Here is a 20,294-nt window from a genome sequence, read left to right on the forward strand (position 1 = left end):
TAGGGGATTATCCTCCAATGACAGAACCTCCAGCACCTCATCTTCTGTTTACCATTGTCTGAGACATTAGCTGAGCACGTTGTCTGTTGGAGCCTTGTCCTTTAAGTACTTATGGATCCTTGATGTTTCATCCTGGATAGTGGCTCTCACACTTGCTAGTCCTCGGCCTCCTTCCTTACGGCTAGCGTACAGTCTCAGGTTGCTGGATTTGAGGTGGTACCCTCTGTGCATGGTTAGGAGATTTTGTGTCTTAACATGTGTGGCCTGTATCTCATAATTTGGCCAGCTTTTCATTCCTTCAGGGTGTTTGATTGCTGGTAGCGCGTAGCAATTTATTGCCGAGACTGATTCTTGCAGTTGAGTTGGCTTCTTTGGACCTGCCTCACTCATTTGAGGTGTTTGGCCGTAGCCGCTTTCCTTGTCACCTCTTGAAGTTTGCAATTTGCTTGAAGGATTCGGAAGTACTTGTTACTGTCCTTAATGTCTGCTCTTTTCACCCTGGGAGTGAGACCCCCTCTGTGTGGACTACCTTTTCTTTTAGTTACCACCCAACCACACTTCTCTAGTCCAAATGACATCCCGATGTCTGTGCTGTAGATCTGGGTTGTATGGATCAGTGAGTTGATGTCTCGCTCATTCTTAGCGTACCCTTGATGTCATCCATGTAGATGAGGGGACTTATGGTGGCCCCGTTCTTGAGTTGGTATCCATAGCCAGTCTTGTTATATATGCCACATTTAATTGAGACATGTGCAAGTGTCTTACAATTGGCCTCAAGGATGGTTTTCCACAACTTCATTGAGTTTGCAATGAAGGCTGTTAGAGTCCTGTTAATGTTTTATAGATACAGGCATTCAATGATCAAAGTGTGTGGCATTGACTCGTAGGCTTTCTTGTAATCAATCCAGGCAGTGCTCCAGTTAGTGTTTCGGGTTCAGCAGTCTTGAGTGACTGTTCTGTCTACCAGGAGCTGATGTTTGACACAGCTGCTATTTTTACCGATTCCTTTCTTAGCTGTGCTCATGTATTTATCCATGTGCCCACGTATCTTAGCAGCTGTGATCCCGGACATGTGCTTCCACATTGTGGAGAGGCAGGTTATTGGCCAATAGCTGGATGGGACGGTAATGTTGGTAGGATCCTTCAGGATCCAGATTGTGCACCCTTCGGTTTGGCATTCAGGGTGGTTCCCATCTCTCAGCAGCTGGTTCAATTGTGCTGCCTAGCGTTCATGAAGAGCCGAGAGTTTCTTAAGCCAGTAGGCGTGTATCATTTAGGGGCCTGGTGCTGTCCAGTTTTTTCCATGCCTGAAACGCTTTCTTGGATGTCTGCCACTGTGCTGGTGACTGGATTCTGTTCAGAGAGGTTGCTGAGGTCCTCTCTGAGCCACCAACCACTGTACATCACTGTTGTGTTCTGCCTCCTTCTCCCATATGCTTTGCAGTACTGATAATTTTCAAGCATTGGTGGGGCTGTTCTACTATTGCTCTCTTGCCACTGAGCATACACTTTTGCTGGTTGAGTTGCGAACAGCCGGTTTACCTGTCTGGCTTCATTGACTCTTGTGTACCTTATATACCTCAATTATATTCTACAAACTAAAAATTAACATGTCTGTGTTTCCAAAAGGTTTCTCATTTGCTTCCCTTATTTGTTTCAAACATGTGCTTTTTTATCACTGTTCTATTAGAAAAGCCAACGTTCTTGCACTTTTCCCCAATTAGCAATCTGTCCAGGGTTGAAGTCTGGCAATTTCGGCCTTTTCTTATATGCGTCATGCTTCATTCCCTGAACGCAGAGCATCAGCCTGCATTTAGAAAATGTCTTTAGCTAAAAAGCCACATTCCTTCTGAAATGTTGCTTCAGCATTGTTGGGTTTTAAAGACACCTTTGCTTCATTAAGATTCTGTCTCATCTCTTTGGCTAAGCAGTCCAATCTTATCTTCTCTCTCCTCTTTTTTTCTCCAGATTCCTCCATCTGCCGAGCTGCAAATTTAAAAAACATTTTGACACGTTAAATATGTCGCTGGTCAACCTCCTCTCTGTAATTAGCTTTGCTTTTGCCAACTTTCCCACCAGTCGGTTCATGGTGGACTTGAGCTTTTCTCATAAATGGTAAATGGCTTGTACTTGTATAGCCCCTTTTCAAGTCAAAGGACTTGACCAAAGCACTTTACACTACAGTCATTCATCTATTCACACACAGATGGAGCTGCGTTGTAGCCAAAAGCGGCCCTGGGGCTCCTTAACAGAAGTGAGGCTGCCGTTCATTGGCGCCACCAGTCCCACTGACCTCCTCTTTCCCAGCATCCTTGCCAACTTATTTTATCTGAGGGAAGATTGCGTTGCATCAGTTGAGTTGGACAAGCCATCTACAACTGAGCTTCTTTTATGGTTGTCTAACAATGCTAGCCTCAGCCATACAAAAAAGTTTGTGGACTATGTCCAAATAAAGAATTTACAGAGAAATTTTAAGACTTCAGTTAAATGAAAAGCACATAAAATGCAGACATGCATTCATTAATTACATGTTGAAAGGTTTTTTGCTTTCTTTTCAAAAGACAAACAAAAGGATGAGGTATAACACGTACTTAAAAAAAAGTGTATGGTAGTCACAACAGACTTTGAACTGCAGCATCTGTCATCTACTTTATTCTGTGAATAGCCATAACTAAGCAGTCGATCAATTAAAATCAGTCTAAATATTAACTGAGAGGAATACTATTTCAAAATATTAGTCTTAATAATAAGTTGGTCTGTACATTCAGACATAACTTTGAAAATCCCAGCTGATGAGTTAAGATTATTCTCATATTAACTCAAGTTGGATTTTTCTAGGGATAGACGGTTTATGAAAACCGTCTGAACTGTTCGGTTCGATTCGCGTGTGTTGCATTCGGTTCATGCGCTGTTCCTTTTTCTCATAGGCGAAGCGTGAACACTCCAGAGCAGAAGGTGGCGGTACTGCGACCAAAGCCAACCACCAGTAGTAAACGAGATGAAGCGAAGCAGCGTAGCCGGGTGTAGCAGAAAAAAATCAGTTGTGGAGAATTGTGTGGGTATGGCGAGTGGGAAAGAACAGGACTTGGAAGACGTGCCAGCAGCACTTTATAGGTCTGCTGTATGGGACCACTTTGCATTTAGAGTGACCTACGATGACGACGGAAAGAAAGTTGTGGATAAAAGTGCGACAGTGTGCAATCATTGTGCAATACGTGTTGTACTATACAAGACATAATAGATTTTCCTAACGATCAACATATACCGAACCAAAAACCACGAAACCGTGAACCGAACCGTGGATTTTGTGAACTGTTCCACCCCTAGATTTTTCTGATTAGAACTTGTTTCTCTATGACATTAGATAAAAACTTGAGAAAAGATTCTGAAGGAAACTCATTAAATCTGAGATGATTTCCTTACAATTGGATCAATTTGTGAATTTGAAGTGATCCACTTTAAATCAAGCAGCTTCATTAAGTTGTTGGCTTAAATCGATGATTAAAGCACAAAATGGAAATGGGATGTAAAACTGTGTTTGGTGTTTGGAACCTTCTGCCCACAACTGCTTGTAAACTCTGGCTTCAGCCATTTTCAGTCCTACATTTTTCGTCGAGCTCTCTGCATACATTGACCTTGTGCATCTAAGCAGTTTCTTTTTATAGCATTTCTTTTAACCGTGCTTGAAAAGATGATTGAATTTTTTAACAAAACATCAACTTGAATATGAGTTTCTTAAAGCCAGCTGCTGCCCTTTCTGCATTACCGTCTGTTATTGTCTGATTATATTGAAATGTCCTCCTGCAGGGCTGGTACTCTGAGAAATGCCTAGATAATAAGCAGCTAAAGACATTATTCTATTACCTGGAATACACAGTTGTTTGTATTTTTTACGTAATTGAAAATGTTTTCCTTCTCTGCATTAATACATCTTGTTTCGTGTAGGGAAAGCAGTTCAATAAATTATACTCCATAGTTTTTGCAGAACAGAAACATCCTATTTATTAACACTAACAAAGAACTGAAGGCCTCATCCTTGACTGTAAAGGCCATAGGAGTGACGTTATTGCTTACTTCTCACATTGGAGAGACTTTCCAACGTTTATTCATGAGTCTGAAATGACAAATATAGCAGATCCATTTTTCATGCTGTCTGTACAGCTTCTAGGCTCTCCTGTGTGCGGGTGAGCTGTTTGAGACATTTCGAAGCCCCACTTTTTGACTGAAGTTTACAAATGTTCATTTTTCTGCAGGCAATAGCTTTAGATATAAGTTCAACGTGAAGCTTTCCAGCACTGTTATTCTATATATGCATCTATATATAGCACGTTCTGTAGGTTCCACCATGTTTAATCAGGTCAGTTTGTTGATGTGTTCCTGTTGCCTCACATCAAACTCGCTGACTTCCACATCACTCATGCAGCTGTATGCCAGCGATGCACTTTAGGCCATAAATACTCCCGTGTTGACACGCTCGCTCACGCACGCCTCCACCTCTTTTCCAAATGGATTCACAAGCTACCTCCTCTGTGGAATAAATTCACTCACACACCTCCAGATCCGAACATGTGAATCCCATAGCTTGATATAAATTAGTGGTGGCTACTTTATGAGTAATGCTGCTGCCCCTCCTCCAGCCTTCCCGCTGAATCATACAGACCTCCCCTTTCCTCCTCTGTTTTTTCACCCTGGCGATCATTCTAACCTTATAGTCGTTATTTATCCTTGCTGATGCCTCCCCTTTTTCGGCTGCTTTCATTCATCTCCCCACATTGTGCGTGTTTCTGCATCTCTTCCTTCTCCCCTGCTAATCCTTGGTCTCCCCCTCTTGTGGCTCTGTGTCCTGGAGGGAGAGTGCTGTTGAAAATGTGCACATTATTGTGATTAATGGCTTTGATCCATTTGCTCTGCTGTCCTGTGCTTCGCCCGCAACAGCTGTGCACAAAAACCCCAACCATCTTCATTAGCTGAATCAAATCAGAGGGATTTAATTTAACTTAAACTGTGTTTTACACCCAGTAATGCACTGAAAAACTACTAATACCAATTTTGTTCTTTCACACCATGAACTTCAAGATATGTCATTGGGATTTTACAGTATTTTCACGACTATAAGGCGCATATAAATGTCAAAACGTCTCAAAATGTGCGCCGCGCCCTATAGTGTGGTGCGCCCTGTGTGTGTTGTTACTGCGGACGTTGTTAAGACCACCATGAGAACATTAAAGGGGAAAGTGTGGGCGTGGATTGTGTATAAAAGAACAGGTATGTGCTTTATGCAGAACTCCTCATTGAGGAGAAGAAAGAGTGGCTGAGGGAGGTGAATGTAAGGAGACCAGGTGGTTTTTTTCCACGCATCAACATTGTTGTTAATCTGTGACTCCATGCGTGCCCATCCCATAGCCGATGTGAAAAACATGGTGAAACAAATGAACACTGTGCTTGCTGTTATTCTGGGAGGTCTGACAAAGGAACTTCAACCGCTCGACATCGGCCGTTCAAAGTAATGGTACGTTCACGCATCTGCTGCTTCCTTTTTGCTGCTTGTACCAGTTAGTTCTGATGCGCGGCTGAAGCAACTTTGCTGCTCTGGCTGCGCGGTGCAAAAGTGTGTCTGACGCGCGTTGGGCAGAGCTACTCTATCCTTTCTTTTCCTTGCAGCTATATTTGCTGTGATCAGTGGGAATAAAGTAGTTTTAATATGTTTTTAAGTGAGAAAATACACCTGAAAACTTAATCATTGCAGTCAGTTCATCCAGATTACAATCCCACCTTCCAATATTATTTCTGTCAGAGCCGCTCAGACCCCCACATACCAGCGGCGCGCTGTCAGTAGGAATCCCATTCAACAGCAGCCTCTTGCCGGGTCGCCTCCTCGCGGTTCACCCCTGCAGCTGGTAGGTGTTTTTCATCTAAATAATCTAAACTGCAGGCACCAGGATAATAAAAGCGAACATATTCTGCTGGCAGATTTCTGCATTTTAAGTTCATTTATGCATCAAACTGTTTCAGAGGAGTGATCACAGCGCTCTGTGTCATCACGGATGTGTCTCTCACGGTCAGCTCCCAGGTTTGATTAATACTTTGTAATAAATACATGAATAAAGCACAAACCTACTCAGCTTTGCTCCCGCTCTATTTTTAAATACGCAGTAGAGGTATGTAAACGTAGTAGAGGATATTTACCGTATATAAAACCGGCGTCCTATAGTCCGGTGCGCCTTATGTGTGTGTTAAATACCGTAATGGCACACATAACTGAGACTGCGCCTTTTAGTACGGTGCGCCTTATGGTCGTGAAAATACGGTATGTTACTGCCCCGCACAGAGGCTTGTGCTGTTCGGAAGAAAGATTGAAACTCTTTTAATATATATATACATTTTTTTTTTGGATTGTCCTGTATTCAGGCTAGTGTATCTTTAAACTCTTGCTTCTGTTTGATAAAAGGATCCCAAAGCCTGATGCTGCCATCGCTGTGTTTTAATGTTGGGGAAATATGTTTATGGCGATTTTGATCATGGGTTTTTCTTCTAAACGGCTTCTTTTACTGACTGAGAACAGCTGAAGGAAAATTCTCCCCACAGCAGGATGCTGCTGCAGCCATGTTTAACTAAGGAAAGTGCACGTACAGAGCAGTTTGGTCTTTTCCAAACCTAAAGTTGGAAAAGTTCCAAAAGTTTAACTTTTGGTCTAATCTGATCATTCTCCATCATCTGTTTCTTTTGCCTTAGGGCATCTTTTAGTTAAAAAGACACTTTGCTTAGTGCACAGATGATCAACTGTTTCCAGCCGCTTGGCTGCTTCTGTGTAATGATCTCCTTGACCTGTTGCTTTAGGTGGACCTACATATCATGGTAGCTCTCTAGGTGATCCATATGCTTCACTTTCCAGTTGAGAGATTGAAAAGGATTGAGACAATCACAGCTCTGACTACTCAAAGGATTTTTACTGTTTAGGGCATTTTCATGAGCTGTTTGAGTTACTGGATTTTATCCAAGGCTGATCGAGGAATGGAAGTTGGAAGGTAGATTAAACTTCCAATTCATAATTAGCCAGCACCTTACAGTGGTCTGTTGCTCAAAATACCAATAGGATACATTGATGTGTTTGTGGTTAGTGATGAAATGTGGTATTAATACGCATTCTATCATTCACAAACTGTCTGGAGGGTCGATTCACTAATGAGATTGTTAAATCATATACAGGTCAACTTTCTGACTTTGATTTGGCTTAATACACAACACCAGTTAGTGCAGTGGTTTTAATCTACCACCACAGACCACATTGTGTTAACACTGGACTCAAACACAGAATGGACTGATAATCCTCTTGTGGCACAAATGAACACACTGCACCACAATGCTTCTCATTTATTGTTTGAAACGAAGGCTGTGTGTGTGTAAATATTGTATTCAGGATAACATGTCTGCAGTCAGTGCTCATCGTGGTTATGAAAAACCTGATTAAGATACTGGGGCAAAGGCAATAATGAGGGATTTACCACAAGCAGCTGGGATAATGACTCCAGTGTACATTTGTCTCCAGTTATTGTTGGTTCCCTCAGGCTGTATAAGCTCTCTGTTCATGAAATTGGTGCGAATGCTTTATTTACTCAGGTTTGGCAGTGTTTATGAGTAAAAATATGGGAATGGATTATTAGCTGGAATTCAGTTTTGGATGTTGATAGCTCATTAGAAACATGTGTGGTCCAAAAGGCTCCCTCAGCCTCATGCCAAATGTTATGTTTTCTGCTTCTTCTGTCAGGTTCTGTGAGGTAGCCAAAGAGAACGGCATGGATATCTTCAGAGTGTTCGACTCCCTCAACTACCTGCCCAACATGGTGCTGGGTATGGAAGCAGCTGGAGCAGCAGGCGGCGTGGTCGAGGCCGCCATCTCCTACACGGGCGACGTCTCCGATCCGATGAGGCAGAAATATTCCCTGGACTACTATTTGAACCTGGCTGATGAGCTCATCAAAGCCGGGACTCACATCCTCTCTATCAAGGTGAAGAATTGAAAACGCTGCACCAGCGTCCAGGTGTTGCTCTAGCAAACATTTACAGCCCACTTAGGTTTTCAAAAATAAACCCAGTCGACAGAAACGGTATCTTCCCACTGAGTCAGTCTGCCCACTGAATAACGAGCAGACATAAAGAGCAAGGTGGGAGGAAGCATCCTCTCAGGAGTCCATCCCATCTATTTTTCCTTCCCCAGCTACATAAACCTGGTTTCAATAACGATAATGACACAGTGGGAGCAAAATTCATGATCCTCATTTGATTGTTTTTGTCAGGTTATCACTTTATGTAAACAAGCTAACACTCTGTTGCTCTTTGTCTTACACAAAGATCACTAGTGTTAAGTGTTGCTGCCATAGAAAAGGAAAAATTAAATGTCAGTGAAGTTTAAATTGTGGGGAAATAAAGTGCACCCTTGTTCCTCTTTAATAGGACCAATTATCTGGAAGAAGCGGTCAGTTACTATCAGCTGATTCCACTTGATTTAAATGATGATCAGAAAGTATGACCAACTCCATAAAAGCAGGGATCTCAGCTGTGAGTTGGACAAACATTTAAGTGTGTGCGTTAACACAATATCAAGGTGGGAAAACATCAATAAGGACCTTTAACCTTGGAGGGGTTGTAAGGTAATTTCCAAACTCTTTGAACTTTGTGGCTGTATAATGAGGAACACTAGGCAGGTGAAAAATATAAAAGAGGGCTGTTAGTTTTCCTAGGAGTGAACATCTCAGCAACTTCTTTCAAAGATCACAGTTTGCAATTCTCTAAGAAATTACAGAAAGCCCAAGAGCTCCATCGCACATTCTGCAGGCCTTAGTCAGGATGTTAAAGTTAATGACACAGCAGCTAGAAAACAATTTGTATGTTGGATTTTTTTCTTTTGAAAATATGTCCGCAAGACTTGGGTGTCCAGATGAACATCTAAATGAACCACAGGGGACTTCCAGGACTATAACCTACACTGTTATCTTTTAAACATCCAAAGTTAATCACCAAAAACCTCTAAAATGAAATGAAAAGGAAATTATTTCAGACAAATTTGACAAACGATAAATAAATCCAAATGACCACAAAAAGAGACTGGTTAACATTGAACCAAACTCAAATTTCCAAACTAAATTCACCTGAACATAAATGGAAACAAAACCCTCCACCAAATAAACCTCTCGGTATACGCAGCCAGAGAAATGACATTGATTAATGTAAATTGTCTCATCTCATGCCTTTATGTATTTACCAGTTATGATCTTCAATGTCCATTGAGTCTTCAGATTGGTCCAAACCTTGCCAATAACAGCCCACAATTAGCTGTGGATGGTATCACAATGACCAATCAGACTTTAGATCCCAACCTAGTTTAAATACTGTAGGGATGTTCAAAAATAAACATCTGTCAAAGTTTAACTGTGCTGCAAAGAGTGGACAGAAATTCCTCAGTTTAGAAAGCTGGTCATATAGACTTCCACTACTTCAAGTTTTATCTGCTTTTAAGACTCTATAAAGGTCTTTCATAATCAATGGGCATGCAGCAGCAAGGCTGCTTGTTGTTTAAGTATTTGAAGTAATAAACTCTTAAAGGTCGACTATTGAGCGACGCTGAAATTATTTTGCTTATTCCAAGCAAAATAACTTGCATGTTTGAGCCTGTTTTCTCAATAAACAAATAATACCAACAAATAATTAAAAATTTTTTCACTCAGCCATGACAAAATATTTTTCAGAGCAGAAATTAACTCCGTCTACTGGAGTGAACAGTGTGTGAATCATCACACTCGGCAGCATGGAAGGCTGAAAAACCGCTGGTTAGCTTTAAGTTTATAAATAGTGTCGCAGGGAAGGGACTAAAAATGTTGGGGTGTGTAATTATCATTAGTGAGAATAACCTCTATGTCATAGTGTTTCATTTTCATACTTCAAAGGATGTATATCAGAGCAAAGTCAATTTTCACAAGCATCACACCAGAAACGCTCTTGAAAAACATTATGCTGGATGGAAGCAGGTGAAATATTCATATTTAGCCTTGCTGCACAGCAAGTGTTAAACTTGAGCGAAATTTATTTCCCTTGTGACGGTAAAGCTATTATGAACTCAAGAAAAACAGGACAGTTTTCATTTTCTTAAAATTCACATCTAACGAGTGTGTTGCACTTAAAGTTTCCACAAATTTGAACGGTTAAAAAAGATCAATGTGTAATGGGAAGATGCTGCTCCAATAGTTAATTGGGTGCTTTGGGATTTTTTAAATGCTGTAGAGGTAAAATAAGCTTTAGCTAATTTTTTGAGGAAAATCTTACATTTAGTAATTAAATGACTCGATGTGTCAGTTTATTCAGCAGATCTGACACTATTCTGTTAATATTTATAGAGCATGTTTATTTTTATAAATATTTCATTAATTTCATGCCAAAGAAATATCTATTTCACTATTTCTACCTGTTAATTTTGAGTAAAGCTTTTAGCTGATACTAATCTTTTATGCAGGTTACTTTACTTTTACATGCTTCCTTGCATTAATTACTGCATCAATAGATTGACGTTTAGGAGATAAAGCTTGACCTATGGGGCACAGTGACACTATAGTCATTGTACTGGATATTGGTAATTTTGGGACGTGTTCACTCCTGCTGGAAAATGAAATTAACAGTATTGTAAAGCTTGTCAGCAGAAGGAAGCAATAAATTGCATTGTCTTATTTCAAGTGCATAATATCTAAGTATCTTATTTTAAGAGTTAAAAATACTCATTCAATTGGCAAAGTATCTCATTTACCTACTCAAATTAAGGTTAAATACACTTAATTTAAGAAATTTTTACTTATTTCTGGCTGCAGAAGCAGTTGAGTTCCTCTTGGCAGCGGGTACAAGGTTGTGCATGTGCATTTTTTTTTATTTCGAAATAATCCTCCACTATACCTTTAATTTTCTTGCCATTCTTCTAAATAAGCTGATAAATTAAACTACATTTAAACGGTTTGTTGGTCTGCAGTTGAGACACTGCTGTACCTTTCTGACCTTCGCCATAGTGGTGTAATAGTCCTGCTTACTGTGCTGGCAGGCTTCTATAATCTCTTCAACTAGAAGGTTGGTCTGCTGTGAAAAACCTCTAACTTGATTGAGGTAAATAACTGATTTAAAACTGGAAGCAGAAATGCAAGAAGTGTGGAAAAGCATGTCTGAAAGTATAATGGCTGTTGACCTGGAAACTGAGAGCAGGCTTTTTAATATAAATTGCTGACAAAGGAGTCATTCTTTTGCTGCTTTTTTCCCCTTTAGACATTTAGTGTTAACGGCTGTTTGATGACCCACCACTCAAAGGCTTCTCTCTGCACTGAAGATATGCTTTGTTTTACTGTCCATTTGAACTTCCTATAGCAGTAAACCTATAACTTTAACAGGTTTACAAAAAATGCCTGAATTTTGCCATGAATAACTGGTATACTGCACAACAGTATGATTCAACATTGAAGAAATCTCCCTATGTTCACAGTGTTGTGTGGGTAATATCCACAGCGTTGTATGGTAATACCAATATACAATCTCCTGTGTCTCTCTCTAGGATATGGCCGGCCTGTTGAAGCCCGAGGCCAGCAAGCTTCTAATCGGCGCATTGAGGGATCGTTTCCCAGATGTTCCCATTCATGTTCACACACACGACACCGCTGGGGCAGGCGTGGCAGCCATGTTGGCCTGTGCTGAAGCAGGAGCAGATGTGGTTGACGTGGCTGTGAGTAACAATTTTTTCCCTTTGTTCAATAAGTTCAGCATAAGCTGGTGCATTTAAGACATAGTCTGCTGTTACCACTTTTAATTCTCTTATCCCTTTCTGTTTTTCTTTCACAAACATAAGACACAAAATTAATTACTTTAATATATACCTGTAAGTGCTAGGATACTTTTTTTTACATTATCTTTAGGTAGTTGGGATCTATGCACTTTATCAGTTCAATGTGAAATATTGCTTTTATTAACCCATTATGGAGATGCCTTTCTCATTGTAGTAATGTCATTTAATGACTTTGGCATATTTTCCCTGATTACACATAAAAAATAAGTAGGTTGTGTAATTATTTAAAAAGTCTGTTTGCTGTTTTCCCTTCAGGTTGACTCTATGGCAGGGATGACGTCTCAGCCGAGCATGGGGGCCATCGTTGCCTGCACCAGAGGAACCAAACATGACACTGGTGAGTAAAGCCAAATATTTGAACAGTAAATAAAAGCAAGAAATGGAAAAAAAATGGTCAGGACTCTGGTAGCAGGATCATGAAGAAAGCATAGCCTTTCATACATAAGAGCTTTTCAAGGGGCAGTAGGCTGACTAAATTAAAACAAATAAATGTATTCTTATTGCATGTTTTCTGTTAACTTTAGCAAAGACCTCTAACCTTTAATTGTTGGGTTGAAAATGATCGGCTCTCTGTTCTCCATCAAGTAAAGAAAGTGTGATTCTGTAACTAATGCAAATGTTTCAATTGGACCCAAACAACTACTTTTTTTTATCAGCATAGGTATGAATGTTTTTTTTTTTTATCTTATATAATCAAAGCTAAACAGAAGAATGATGGGAGAAGGAAAGCAAATCAACAAAATGCTACAGTATTTGTAATTACCAAATTAAACAAAGCACTCTTTAATCCACTGTAGTCTAGTATTAGAAAGCAGTGCTACTCTTGTTTAATGCATGACTTAGATCCACTGATACAACTCAGAAATTATGACTTACAGAAGAGAAATTGTCAAGTTTGTTTAAAGTGATCTTTTTGAATGATTACAAAAAATGTTGTATGACGTAGGTAAACCAGCTGTTATTCCTAAGGTTTGATCAAACTGGCAGAGAAAGAAGCATTTTCAAACAAGGGGGGAAAAAAGGCAACAAAGATGAGCATGGATTGTGGCCTCATTGAGAAACAGTTTTTCATCTCGTCATTTTTTCTTATACGAACAGCAAAGCTGAAGGACATAACATGTTTCATTCGAGGTCGTGCACCAATCTCAAGAGTTTTGATGCTGCCTGAAAGTGACAGCTCAATAATATAAAATCCAATAGCAATAAGGCCCGTCTCTGCAGCACGAAATCCCAGCAGGACCAATAAAAACCCATCAGAACCAAGGAAAACGCTGCATAAAGTGATAGTAACCTTTTACGTTGTCAGCACAAACCGGTTATATGAAGATATATCTGTTTATAATTACATTTGACGGAATAAAATCATTAATATGAAACAATAACTTTAGATTTACTCTCCATGCTCATACTGCAGGGCGCAGTTGTTAATGAGACAGTTTGTTAGATCACTACTGTGGCGTAGAAATAATTTGAGTCTTTCTGACTAAAAGTCTGCTACTTAACATGAGGAGGGGAAAAAAATCAATCAACAAATCAATGATGCATTTGTAATTATGGCCCTGGGCTGGAGAGACCTGCACATTCTGCTGAGTGTTAATGTACACAGACAGTTATGAAGAGGGGAGAAAGAAGCCTACTGTCAATAAGATCTGCAGCCAAAGGAAAAAGAAATTAAGTCATGAATTAACTGTTCAGATGGTTAGAAGAATAAAACGAGCTTTGATACTAAAATGCTCATTGTGTTTTGAATGTGTATTTTAAATACAATGAGGAAAGGTAAATTTGTTGCCATGGACAGGCACTTCTTTACTCTGAGAATGGAGTGGCTTTCTCTGGAGGCTGCCAGCGGTTTTATTCTGAATCTCCAAGGCAACCTCACTATGACTATTATTTATTGGCTTTCTTAGTAACGTGCTGCAGGGTTTTGTCAGATATCTTTGAGCTCTTGTGGACCCCTCTGAGGAGGTCATAAGATAAAATTTTGAGGTATTTTTTTGTTTTTGTTCTCCTGTGGTTCTGTTTTGTCCACAGTGACTGTATAATTTTCATGGGTTGTGGAAAAGCTTGAATCCCTCCTCCACTGATAACTCGCTGGACCCCAACCTCCCAGAGCAAGGAAAACAAAGTGGTTTGGACATGAAAGAATCAGTAGCAAAACATATAGATTTTTTGTGTTTGTTTTTTTAACTAAAGGAACATTTAACAACCTAAATTAATAGGGCACGATGTGAAAATAGAAGCTTGTGTGGCAAAAGGTTTTTGGGGAAAAAGGACTCTGCTCTGAAGTAGATCTGATCCCTCGTTTCCATTCCTCAGAACCCGGAGAAGCTAGGCTGAGTTTGTTTACACTCACACCTCCCTGTAACGTCCTGTTTGTTGTTTTCAATTCTGTACTGCAGGGTCTTAGTTCCATTATGTGCATTTAGTTTGCTGCTATAAAGCAGATAATGCATTAAATTAGCAACGGTCTTAAAGTCCCCCGTAAGCTCTGATAAGCTGGGCTCTGCAGATGCTAAGCAGTTTTTCAGCAGCCTTGACTTTTCACAAAACATTTAATTATGCTCCTTAATCATAGGTGGACCATCCACGTCTGAGGTCACACAGCAAATTTAAACCAACAAGGCTTTTACTCTTTGTTCAGAGTTTCTGGTGTTTCTTTAGAAATCTTTCTTTTTTCTGGTAATCTAAAATTAATGATTAGATTTTTTACTTCAGTGCTATTATGATACATTAATATGGCTTTGAATCATCACTCAATATTCGTTTGTGCAAGATGATGGAGGAATGCTTTAACACGCGTAAAAGCTAAACGCATGGTCAGGAATGTGTTTAGACCCGATGCAGAATCCTGTAAAATTTTAAATAAAAGTAGAAAACTCTACCTGGCATTTTACTGTGGTTTTACTCCTTACCTCGGTTATGGCTTTTTTAAAATGTTGCCGTACTGTCCTACAGTTCAAATGGTCAGCCACCGTTCATCAGCTTTAACAAATCTCACCACTTACTGTCATGTTCAGGTGCTTGGATTGGACTGAACAAGGAGATAAAAAGCAGCCAAAAATAAGATGCAAAGTTTAAAACAAAAAAAACCAACAGTTGACATTTTGACAGCTTTGAAACAAATGACAAGGAAATAACTGGTGGTTTTAAACCATTTTACATGTCTGCCCATCAGTGATGGATGAGAATGTTTGACACATTTTTAAAAAGTCTTTTTTTTGTTGTAAAAACTGATTTATTTCTCCCATTTCAAGCAGTTTTCTTTCCTTTTTCATAACAGTTTTTGAATTAATCAGACAACCTGATTTCCAGTCAGTATTTCCAGAGGAGCTGCAGGGCGTTTTTGTCTAACATAAAACACCAATAAGCTATTGGTCCAGTGTGTCCCCGCTGGTGTCCGCAAGTAAAATGACCTCTTTGCTGGTGTCATTTGTCTCCACAGAAATATTCAAACAATCTTGCACAGAAAAATAGTACTCTTGCATAAGAGCTTGAATACAAACATTTTTTTTTTGTCCTGAGCCACAGAGCAACAGAGCCATTAAAACATGCTGTGTTCTTACTGTGATTCTTGCTTTTAGAGGGAAATTCTTTTTTTGCATGACTGCTGCTTTCACCATTGACATGTTCTGAGCTGAAAGCAACAGGTTTCTGTTGAGGCCTTTGAACAAATATCAGCCAGGGCCACCCACAAAGCATGATATGTTGCCGACACACGCTTCAGTTTGGTAAGAGAATATCAAAAAAGATGAGACGGATATTCAGGTGTGAGAATTTGCCTTATTCATACATATGGTATGATCCTGACTGGCATTTTTCACTACCTAATACTTTTATTCCAGTCACCTTCTGCTGGTCTCTTCCCATTCTGGCCTCACTTAGTGCTAGCTCCCTCCTCCATCTCCTCTTGCCTACCTCACCACTTTCATAATCAAGCACAGCTCTCCCTTGGTTTCCTGCATACCTTCCTGACCTTTGCCTGTTTACTGCCTTCCTTCACTCCTACACTCCCTTTTTCTCCTATCTTGGCTCCAAACCTGTAATCATTGCTCTGCACTGTCTCCATCCCTCTCACTCTCGCCTCTCATACCTGCTTCTGTCATATTGTCTCTACATCCCCCTCTTGTTTGGTTCTCAATTTGACTATGCGATTAGCAGCTTCTTACACCTGGATCCCTCCTATGCTCATTTTCTGACATCCTTGTATCATTTTTGCCCATGAAGTATCTTTAAATTAGTTTAAAATGTCATTTTGTGTACTCTGTTAGCTCCAACCACCACATAGACCTGTGCTATTTAAGTGTGGCACATTTCCAGTTTGAATGATGATGCATATTAAAGTGGTGCTTGTGTTTGACTGCATTCAATCCATTTCCTCATGCATCATGCATTGCTTTAATTGATGCCGCAACACTGCAGTCGGTCAAGGTGTAGGAGTTAAACACACACAAATCAGAATCAGAACTGGGTTTACTGCCAAGTCGATTTTTATACATAAATTCTCTTTGGTAGGGCATTGCACAGGAACAACAAATATCATAGGAGAACTCAAAAAAACAAACATCAAAGACAAGAGCGTGTACTGTAAACAACCTACTGCTTGAGTCGAATATTTACAAACTGTGTAAGGACACATTTAATCAGTGTTTGACTGTTAATGTCTCATGGAATGTTGGTATTTATCTTGGTTCCAAAATGATTGGCAAGATTTTATAGCAGATTTTTTTGAACTCTTGGTTCGGAAACCTGCTCATATTTGATAGAATTACCGTATAATTTGAGTCGATTGTCTCTCACAAAGGGTTGCTGGGATTTCTCCCCTTCCTGGCAAACCTGCTGTAACTGGGTCAAGGTTTTAGCATTGTTCTCAAAACCTTTTTTATATTTTCACACAAATATTCTATGGCGCCAAGATCAGGGCTTGTTGATGCCTGCTCTAAAACATCTTAGTTGTCCTTATTTTTCCCTAATAATTTGGGCTTAAGGAAGACAGATTTCTGTCCAACCTAAACAGTCTTACGGATGACGATTTTCCGAATATATATATTTTTTTATGGTGCAATTTATTTTTAAGATGCGATTTATCTTCAGTTTCATCAGGCACATGGGACACATCTTACAAAATGAATGCTACTTTTGCATTTTGTGAAACTATAATATAGCTTATGATGATTATTTTCCAGATAGCTTCTTCTGCTCTGATCACCTCCTAGCCCATGTGTGTAGAGAACTATGCATAATTACACCTTGAGAAGATCTGCTTTTGTTTTGATCTTGCACAGACACCCAAAACAAGTTGATCTTCTGGAGATAAATCGGTTCCTTCCTGATCAGTTTGATTATATAACCTGCTCCTCCTTAAACTGTTTGAAGACAGTCTTGGTGTATTTAAACCTCTGACAAGAAAGTAGGAATAAAATAAAACGGTGTTGAGAATCGACCAGTTAAGTGTCTGATCTAAAGGTGAAAACTTTCGTCTGGTTTAATCTTAGTCAAGAGAGATGTAACAGTTCAGCTATTCCCAGTAATAATTTCCTACACCTAACTAAATTATTAACCCAAAATAAAGACCAAGCTTGATGTGAGCTTCATTGGTACTGAAAACATTATCTAGAGGCCCAAAATGGTCTTTACGCCTCCAGATTACTTTGGCATCCCATCAAGCTAAACATTAAAATGAAAGTCAGAGGAAACCCTGTTGATTGGAGGGGATTTTACCGACAGTTATTCATGCTGCATTTAGGAACAGCTGGGACTATAGGCTGTTGAAATATCAGAACTCCAGACTGCTTTAAAATATATTTTTCAAATATGAACCCAGTCTTTTGGAAATAAATTGAAAACCTCAACATTGACCATATTGTTATATCTTTCTATCATATAAAGCTGCTGATACTATAATCATAGAAGAAAACTTCCATTGTTTACTATATATATTTGGTTATATAAACCTTTGATTTCAACATTATAAATGCATAGGAAAAAGTACACCTTATGATTGTATAAATTAGATTTTCATTGAAATTTACATTTATTTAACCTTTTTAAAAGCACCCTATTTTTCCTTAGTTTAAAATGTTATCTCACTACTTCATTACTTCAGATTCTAGTATTTTCTTATTTTATTCTGCTAATTTCTTTGATTTAATCTCATCGCCTGCTTTAAAAGTTATGCAGATGTTTGTCCCCCTGTAAACAACTTTTCCACTGCCCTTATAATTTACTACTTTTCACACTTAATTCATTTTAATTTAGTTTATTTTTTAGGGCTGACTCACAACTCAGATAGTATCAAGGCATTTTAGAGACAATTGAACAAAACCACACCTAAATACTTGTTAAATATTTCCTAAGCAAACCAGCTGATTGCATTGACTACAGAATCCTGATCTCTTTGAGCATGTTGTGAACATTTGCCTGTGTTGTGTGGCCTTGGCCTAAACGCCTCACACCAAGCATGCACGCAGCAACAGTGGAGATGGAAATCTTCCTTGCATGTTGCACTAACTGTCCTGGTAACATAATGAAAATCTAGATTCATGTCCATAATCTGAGGCCATGACATGATTACTAATTATTTTACTGATTGCTTTGTAGAAATGTGGTGTTCTCTGTAGAGATTGCTGCTGACATTCTGATCATGAGGTTCCTTCCCAGTTTAAAGGAGCAGCTGCAGTTTTACTCTGGAAGCTTAAAGGAAAGCTGTGAGAATCGTGTGTTTGCAAGCAGAGAAGCAAATGGACCCAATTACCCACCAGCTTGGTAGACAGCTGAGTTTGAGGAGCAGCTACACGCACATTAATTTCACATTAATATCGCAGTAGCTCAATTCCTTCAGAGACCACAATTTAGGCTCAGAAACACTTTGCTGTTTCTATTCCTAATTTAAATGTACAACCTTGTCAGTCTGTCACAACAGGTTTGCTGGTTTTGTCCCATTTTTACCCCCGTTTGCAAAAAAAAACGGTAGCGGAGCCATTTGTGCTTCAGCACTGAGGCTGTTTTTCTCCAATTAAAGGTAAACAACTGACAGAAGGATGTCTCACAAAGGAGAAACAGATGCTTCACTAAATATCAGGATGACTAGACTAGAATACAGATCAGCTTTTTAAGCTTGGGCTGATAAGAACAAGAAATCAAATATGTCACATAATCAAGATGTGAAAGGGGGATCATGGAACCGTGATATATTGCATCTAAGAAACCAGATACACATTGTATAGAAACTCCGAGATATTAATTACTTGCTTATATATATGTAACCTTTAAAAACATAGTGATTTTATGCTTTTATTGTGAAATTATTTCCTCAGCTGGCAGATGTTGTGAGATGGCAAATATCTTCATCAGCTCTGATAAATGACAAGCTGCATTAACACAATATTCCAAATCTCACATTGTAATATGGGTAATAAATGAGTATTTCCTATAAATTATTAACACCGTTAAAAAGTGTTTGGTTTTTAATTTTGCATAATTGATCAGAGAAATGGAAAAACTGTCAGTGTGCAAAGATTGGAATACAACTCTTCTCTGGTCAGCGTAAAGAAAATAAAGCATAAAGTTTTGTATTGGATTTTAACCACAAACTGCCTCTTCCATCACAGTTTTGCAGACGAGTTTACGGGTGCCTATTGGTGAATATTTCAAAATTATACAGAGCTGTGCACTGTTCATTGATTAGCTGTCTTGTTTCGCAGGCATTGCTCTGGAGAAGGTGTTCGACTACAGCGAGTACTGGGAAGTAACCAGAGGCCTGTACGCGCCATTCGACTGCACTGCCACCATGAAATCAGGAAACGCTGATGTCTATGAGAACGAGATACCTGGAGGACAGTACACTAACCTACACTTCCAGGTACGCATAGCTGCTGTAGCATCTATCCTCTGTTTTATTAACTTGGCAACCATTTTTGTTTGGGTGTTTTTTTTAATAGATAACCCATTACCGTATTTTCACGACTATAAGGCGCACTTAAACGTCTTTTTTTTCCCTCAAAATGTGCAGTGCGCCCTATGGTGCGGTGCGCCCTATGTGTGTTGTAACTGCGACTTTTGAGACCACCTCATTGAGGAGATGATGAAAGAGTGGCTGAATGTAAGGTGACCAGGTGTTTTTTTTTCCATCCCTCACCATCGCTGTTAATATGTAACTCCATGCGTGCCCATCTCACAGCTGATGTGAAAAACATGGGGAAACAAATTAACGCTGTGCTCGCTGTTCAACCGCTCGACATCGGTGTGAACCGGACCCAGCAGGTGCAGCAGAAGCAGCGAGTTTACATGCAAAGTCAATGGTTGACGCGCGTATAGGTGCAGCAAAAGGTCCTGCAGCGCGTTTTGAGCAGCAGGTGCAGCACGTCGGGAGCGTTTAAGCATCTGACGCACCGCCAACGCCCTGCTGCTGCTCGACATGGAAAAATTGAAG

General features: G+C 39.6%; 1 protein-coding gene across 2 annotated transcripts in view; it reads left to right on the top strand.

Moving 5' to 3' along the window:
* pcxb (pyruvate carboxylase b) overlaps positions 1 to 20,294 on the top strand; it is a 383,732-nt gene that overhangs the window by 320,687 nt on the left and 42,751 nt on the right. For both annotated transcript variants that reach the window (XM_038274777.1, XM_038274778.1), the window contains exons 17-20: positions 7,766 to 8,006; positions 11,579 to 11,746; positions 12,122 to 12,203; positions 19,567 to 19,724. In XM_038274777.1, the coding sequence (XP_038130705.1) occupies positions 7,766 to 8,006; positions 11,579 to 11,746; positions 12,122 to 12,203; positions 19,567 to 19,724 (649 nt within the window). The remainder of the gene's footprint in view (positions 1 to 7,765; positions 8,007 to 11,578; positions 11,747 to 12,121; positions 12,204 to 19,566; positions 19,725 to 20,294) is intronic.

This window comes from Cyprinodon tularosa, unplaced genomic scaffold (genome assembly GCF_016077235.1).
Source record: "Cyprinodon tularosa strain WSP-4 unplaced genomic scaffold, ASM1607723v1 ctg93, whole genome shotgun sequence".
Classification (NCBI taxonomy): domain Eukaryota; kingdom Metazoa; phylum Chordata; class Actinopteri; order Cyprinodontiformes; family Cyprinodontidae; genus Cyprinodon; species Cyprinodon tularosa.